This window comes from Agelaius phoeniceus, chromosome 13, assembly GCF_051311805.1.
Source record: "Agelaius phoeniceus isolate bAgePho1 chromosome 13, bAgePho1.hap1, whole genome shotgun sequence".
NCBI lineage: Eukaryota > Metazoa > Chordata > Aves > Passeriformes > Icteridae > Agelaius > Agelaius phoeniceus.
In genome coordinates, this window is record NC_135277.1 from 12,041,926 (window position 1) to 12,048,915 (window position 6,990).

A 6,990-nucleotide genomic window follows, 5' to 3' on the forward strand; every position below is an offset into this window, starting at 1 on the left:
TCTCGTCAGTTCAGCAGAGAGTTGACTTTTAGACTTCCTGCACTTGACTTCAAGTAAATCAGGATTTCATGTTTTTATTTTTAACTCTGTTCTCATTTAAAAACTTCAGTTAGTGACAGGATAATTGTTAACAGTTTGAAGATAACATTTAAAAGTGTTCCTAATAATGGCAGCATTTAAGAAGGAGTTACACTGATACCTTTTAAACCTGAAAGCAAGTGATTTCCCAGCTATGACTGCTCTCTCCACACAGCATTTTCTCTTGGCAAGGACAACCCAGCTGGAGTCTGGTACAGAAAGCAGTTGGAGAAACAGAAGTGAAACTCAGAAGTTTCTTTTCCTTATCTAAACAGAATGAGCACAAGAAGTGAAATTTCATGAATAAATGCTGAGCCACTTGACCTTTTTCTTTCCAGTGATTCTCTGGGGGTTTTTGGCTGTCCAATTGCTCTGTCATTTGTAACAGGGCTCCCCTGTCCCACCCAGGCTTGGGTACCACCCTGCAGTGTGCATGGGCAGAAAAGGACACAGCACCAGCACCAATTTCTCCAGTGAGACGTGCCAGACCAGATATTTTGCATACCACAGCAAAGCAGTTCACCACCTGCCATACAACACCAGCCTGTAACTCACATTTTTTGAGCTCTAACAGTGCCTCATTTTTTCCAAGTCAAAAAGAAACCCACTGGCCACTTCAGCAGTCGTAAGGCTGATGAGTAAATTGCTTTTTCCTTTAATGAGCAGCTGGGCTGCTGCAACAGCACTGCAACCTTGGCCTGTGGTTACAACGTGTGCCCCTTCAGAACAGATCAGAACTGGGCAGGCAGCAGGTGCAGCACCAGCAGGTAACACTGACAGCTCCTGTCAGAACACTGTGAGCACCACTGTAAACTGGGAACACTGCTTTTCCCAGCCCTCAGCCCTGCACAGGTCTTCACACACAGCACAGCAGGAAAGACTCAAAACTGGTGATGGAAGAGCCCAGCCAGCACCTCCACTCCTTTTCCCTCAAATGCAGGTCCTGCCAGCACTCAGAGCCTTGAGGCAAGCCAGGATTCTGCAGGCAGAGGCCCTGCAGATCCTGCAGCTTTGCTGATGTGCAGATAGGACGAGCCTGCTGCATCCACCACAGGCCTGGGAAGTACAACAGTGCTGGAGAGACAAAAGCTGCCCTGAGGATCAGACACAGCCTTGCACGGAAACACCACCTACTCCCCCCTTCTGCATTTAAAGGAAGGAACAGCAGCATCTTGCTTCCCTCTTCTGAGGCAGAAAAGCAGATGAGCAGCAGTTTTCAATTGAGAAATGCATTACTTCATTGAGACAAACTATTTTTTTTTAAAAATCAGAAGTCATGCAAATGGAAGTTAGTCTGAACTGCCCTGAAGTCAACAGGGCTCCAGTGATTTAAGTTCTCCTCTTCAATCCCACATTCCCACGTCAGCAGAGAGCAGCTCAGGGAGCCTGGCTCTGGCTAGGGTGGGCAGCTGCCCTCCTGTGCCAGGTTCCAGCAGCCTGGGCAGAGCTGCACTGCAGCCTCCTGACTCAGCTTGCAGCTTTCCTGGCTCTTAGAAAGCCCACTCCCAGCTTCTCCCAGGCCAAGAAAGACTGGCAGATGCTCCTCAAGCTGCACTTTGGAAAGGGTCAGGTTTACACCAAAAGCTGATGTGACCGTTAAAGGACATTTCCAGGCTGGGTTTGTTTGGGGTTTTTTCACTTTTCCAGAGCACACTGTAAAAGCCAGCATAAATATCCTCTCTGCTATTGTTTTTGTGGAGCCTGCCAGATCAGATTACACTGAAAATCAAGATACAGATATTTTATCTTTGTTCTGTTTGGCAGGGGAGGGACATCTGACCTCTGCTTAGTGCATTTCTTGCCCTGTTGTTCCCCATGCTTTTCATCATACAACCCTGTAAGCATCCCACATTTTAGAGACTACTCTCAGTTCCCAAGACACACCAGCTCATTCCCACTGTGGACAAAGTTTTAGGGCACTGAATGACTGCAGGCAGATACACAGATCACTGAGCTGCCACACACGGGTGTCAGCCCTGCAGGAACCTGAGAGAGGAACTGAGCACAGCCCTGCACCATGGGCTCCTAATCCCCTTACTGAGAGGAGGCAAGCTGGAGGCTAGAGAACTGGAAGTTGGAGAACAAGCAGACGTTTATTCTGAGCCAGCAGAGTGAGGGGGAGGACCAGCAGCTCCTTCCTGCCTGTGAGGGACTTACCATCCCTGAATGCCCCTTTTTGTCCCTGTCCCCACATCTGTGGCCAGCCAGCACAAGGCTGCTCTGTCCAGCACGCCTGCCTCAGGGCCCAGTGGCCAGCAGAAGGAGAAGCAGGGTGGCCACTGCCAGCCACAGGGATGCTGACCTGGCTGCCAGGCCGAGCTTTCCCAAGAGGAAGTTGGCTGCCCACTGGACGTGCAGCTTGAGCAGGCATCAGAGCACCCAGACTGGAGACAGGGACAGGAAACCAGCCTGTAAAAGAGTAAAGCCCAACACCCTCAAAGAGTACAGCTGCTCAGGAAGACTAATCCAGGAAGGTTGAACTCCACCAACACATTGCACAGTTGTCATCATAACATGGACCAGAAACTTCAATTTCAGTAAAAAAGCATGCACGTGTGAAAGAGGCAGCAGCAGAGAAGAAACAAGACCTCTGTCACTCTCTACAAGCAGGAGCAGCTCTCAGAGGAGCCTAATTGCACCCACCTATGTTAAACTTTGGCCTACAAAACCACCAGGTTGCTTCCAATCACGATGCTGAAGATGGACCTTTTGGATGGGATTTTCCACTCAGGCTGTGTCAGCTCTAGTTTGGACTGCAGGACTGCTCCGGAGACTGGTATCAAACTGCTCTGGTGCTCCACCAGTCCTTGTCTCAGGTCAAAGCACCAGCAATACAGTGAATATAAACTGATGGATCCAGGTAACCACCAAAACACTCACTGTCTGAGCAGCAGCACTCATCTGACCTAATAATCAGAAAGGTTTTTTAAAATAAAAATACTTGACATTTATTCACCTTTGAAGTCACCATAGTAAAATTGTACACGTTGTGAGTAACCCAGGAACATTATTCAAAAGCTACCAGAAACATAAGGCAATTTGTACAACCATTGAAAGAAATACACAGCATTTTGAAAACAGAGTGAAATATTACTAAAACAAGACAACGCTTGATACACACTAGAGTGACGAGAACCAGCATTAAGTTTTAAACAAAAATAAAGATGTCATGGCTACAAGTATTATACAGTGATAAATACTTCAAAAATATATTAAGATATATGGAAATTCTCACTTTGTAAGGGAAATCCAGAGAAATTCCAGCCTTCACTGGATTTCAATATACCAATTAAAGTTTAATATTTAAATTCTTTTCCTTTCAGTAGGAACCAGTACTGCAGCCATTACCATCCTGTATCAATACTTACCTTCTTGTAGTGTAATGAATTCAGCCTTATGTTACATTAAGCCCTAATGCTTCTAGCATCACAGGCACCAACTGCCCTAAATCAACAAATGAGTTGCCTTTTGATTACAAGTGCTGTGCACGTTTGAAGCCATAAACCACGTTAGATCACAGTCAAGGTTCGCCCACTTTACAGCATTAATGAAGGCGGGTTCCAAACTTGCCTCCACGTAAATGAGACGTCTTGAACGGAGGGTTTAGTAGTAGCAAGCCCACCATAATGTTTTCCTAGCATAACACCAAGCATTCAGAAGTTACAGTACATGAACCATGCTAAAGTTTAGGTTACACCTTCAAAAAAGAAAGTCCAGACAGAGGGTGTTTGGAGACAAGGGGTTTTGAACACACACAAATAGTGCTCTAGTATACATCTGTCTGTGCCGTCACTGGGTAGTGAGTGAAGCAGTTTATGGCCAAGGATTTGGTGAGGCAGTTTTCTGAGCCAGTTTAAAAATATAGACTTCTTCTTAGAGGGTCTGTTCTATAGAAAATAAAGTGAAATCTGGTAAACTGTCAGTTTTGAGAGTACTTTCCCTGGGCAAGATGCGTCGGTGTCCTACCGCACCAGGAGGAACGCCAGCCCCGCCATGCCGATGCCCGCCGCCGCCGCCACGATGGCGTTGCCAATGGTGCTGCTCTGCTCAGCTGCCTCCGAGCCTGGTCTGCCAAAGAACCGACAGAATCCATCCTGCAACACCAACAGAAAGGACACTCAGTTGTTTAGCTCGCAGTTAAACTGGGTTTCTTTAACAAGCCTTTGAGTTTCATCCTCCCAGCTCAGCCTCTGTCAGCTGCAGGTCTCTGTTCCAGTCATGGAAGTCTAAACCCACTGCCTTGGGCACAGGCAAAAGCATTTTGTGAGAGCTTCTGCACAAGGCAACAGAAAGGAGTAGCTACAAGTGCTTGCATACTTAGCTCAAGAGACTTGCACACTTCCTATTGAGATGCTCAATGCGTCATTACATATTTCTGCCCTTTTAGGCAAGTTTCTGATGGAAGCTGCCAGCACTGTTCTTCCTACTTTAAGTTTTAGAAAGCATCTCAAACACAGGATATGGAAATTTCCACTTTTAAGACAGGAGGCCAAAGCCAGTCCCATCTCTGTGGATGTGAGACTGATTACACACTCTCTTGGAAAGGCCGGGTGGACACTGCTCAGAGCTGACCTATGACAGAGCAAAGCTGGCAGCTGCTCTCCCAGATCATTGTGATAATCAGAAGTGGCAGCAATACAACTCCAGATGGTCATGTTTGAACTCTGCTCCGCAGATGTCTATGTAAACAAGTTATACTCTTAATTTCTTCCGGAACTTTGTTCTTTACACTTTGATTTGTGCGAACAGGCAATAGGATTTTGCCAATTTTGCCAAGTGACAGTGTCCTCTGCAGCCAACCACCACACTGTTCTGAGCGGCCAGATGGACCAGTGACCACTGGAAAACCAAGTTCATTTTGGTCTCTGGAAAAGTCAACTAAACCAGTGGCTACTTCCCTTCCTTTCTATTTTTAGTGCTTATTTGTACTGACAAAATATTCCACTAGGACTGGAAATAGGAAACGAGCAGTTTTGTGGGATAGCTGACATTTTGTTCAGAAATGCAGGCAGAGCTGCACCAACGCCTTAAAAGCTGGACCTCCAAGTGTGCATCTCTCGGGGTGGACAAAATACCCACACTTTCCTCCCCAGGCCCGACCTGACCGGCTTCGGGACGGACAGAACAGAAGCCGCAGGTCTGCAGGCTGAGCGCCTTAATACACAGGTGTGCTTAAGGACAGGCACAGGTTTGTGCTCACACCTGGGACAGGACCTGTGCCAGCCTGCTCGCCGAAATCCACAGGCTGCGGAGCCGAGGGGAAGGGAAACCTCGCTCCCTCGCCCAGCAACATCGCTCCTGCGGGATCGCGCGGCTGCATCCCCACGGGGCCGTGAGCGGGCACCCGCAGGCACCCCAATGGCCCAGCGAGCGCCCACCGCGTGTCGCGAGAGTCAGCATCCCCCGGGGATACATCGCATGTCGCGATGGCCAGCAGCCCCTAGGGACACAGTACGTGTCGCGATGGTCACCATCCCCGGGGACACACCGCGTGTCGCGATGGCCACCATCCCCCGGTTACATAGTACGTGTCGCGATGGCCACCATCCCCGGGGACACACCGCGTGTCGCGATGGCCACCATCCCCTAGGGTCACAAATCGTGTCGCGATGGCCACCATCCCCGAGGGTCACAAATCGTGTCGCGATGGCCAGCAGCCCCCGGGTGCCCGCCCATCGCCGGCAGTGAGGCGGGCACGTCTCCCCCCGGGACGAGCCGCCGCACGGAGCCGGGGTCTGTCCTGCCCCGCTAACCGGGGATGGGGTGAGGGTCCCGGCAGCCGCCCCAGGCCGCTCCCGCCGCCCCGTCCCCGCTCACCCATCCGCCGTGCGCCTCCAGCCACTCGCCGCGCTCCTCGGCCAGGTAGGCGGCCAGGTGAGCGGCCAGGCAGCGCGGCCCGTCGCTGCAGCCCCGCTCGGCCAGCGCGGCCGCCAGCGTGCCGGCGAACACCACGAGCGCCAGCAGCCGGCCCCAGTTGAGGCCGCCGTCGGCCTCCAGCTGCGCCGCCACCCTGGCCAGCAGCGCGGCCGCCTCCCGCGGCTCGGCCCGCGCCAGCGGCGCGCAGGAGCGGAAGAAGGGCCGCTCCTGCCGCTCCAGCTCGGCCGCCGCCCGCCGCAGCGTGCCCGCCGTGGGGCTGCAGGGCAGCGCGGCGCTGCCGGCGCGGTGCTGGAAGTAATCCTCCAGCAGCAGCGCCGTCTCCTCCTTCAGCGAGCGCGGCATGGCGGCTGCCCACGGCGGCAGCCCCGCAGCAGCAGCTGCCGCCGACTAAGAGGCGGGGCGGCCCCTCCGCCCGGCCCGGTCCGGCCCGGCCCACCCCGGACTCCCCTCCTCCGGGGAGGGGCCAAGCGGGCACGTTCCCATCGGGAGGGACCGCCCGCATCCCTGGAAAGACATCTGCGGCACACTGCTGCGGGCCTCGCTGGGCAGCTGAGGGATTTACCGGGTGCTGGCTCTCAAATACGTGTTTTTATCCCTTTTGGCTTTTTTGTTCCCGCCCGAACCTGTATTCTTTTCATCAAAGGAGATACAGGTTTTTCAGGGTCATGAGGTGAGTTTTTTACCCAGCAAATGCAGTGGCCTTTGCTTTTTGATGAGCATATAGGCAAAATATAGGATTAGGACCTTCATGGCGCAAAGTCGGGCCCTGCACACTGTTAGATAAAGCAGCTGAGAACAGCGCTGGCCAAGGGTGTCATTTGCAGAGCACACGGGACACCTTCCCTGCATCCCGGCCGTGCCGGGGCAGCTCCGAGAGCATCAGCTGCTCCCCAGCCCATCGGGACTGCCCTGAACACCGCCCCAAGCGCGGTGCAGGCCCGGCACATGGCACATGGCACATGGCACAGGGCACACGGCAAATGGCACAGGGCACATGGCAGAGGGTACACCCAGCCTGTGTGTCCTGCTCAGTGC

The 6,990-nt window shown here is 52.3% G+C and overlaps 1 protein-coding gene across 1 annotated transcript; it reads right to left on the bottom strand.

Annotated features, from left to right (window-relative positions):
* Positions 1-3,000: 3,000 nt before the first annotated feature.
* Positions 3,001-6,397, bottom strand: BCL2L10 (BCL2 like 10). Its single transcript, XM_054642112.2, has 2 exons — positions 5,896-6,397; positions 3,001-4,172 (listed from the first exon to the last, which is right to left on the bottom strand). Exons 1-2 carry the CDS (start codon positions 6,295-6,297, stop codon positions 4,041-4,043), a joined length of 534 nt encoding a protein of 177 aa, XP_054498087.1. The 5' UTR covers positions 6,298-6,397; the 3' UTR covers positions 3,001-4,040.
* Between the last annotated feature and the right edge of the window lie 593 nt (positions 6,398-6,990).

Bases quoted from the DNA above. Each gene is read 5' to 3' on its own strand.
- BCL2L10 (XM_054642112.2), bottom strand. From the start codon at position 6,297: ATGCCGCGCTCGCTGAAGGAGGAGACGGCGCTGCTGCTGGAGGATTAC. The intron at 4,173-5,895 runs GTGAGCGGGGAC...TTGGTGTTGCAG, and splicing joins TGGAGGCGCACGGCGGATGG to GATGGATTCTGTCGGTTCTT.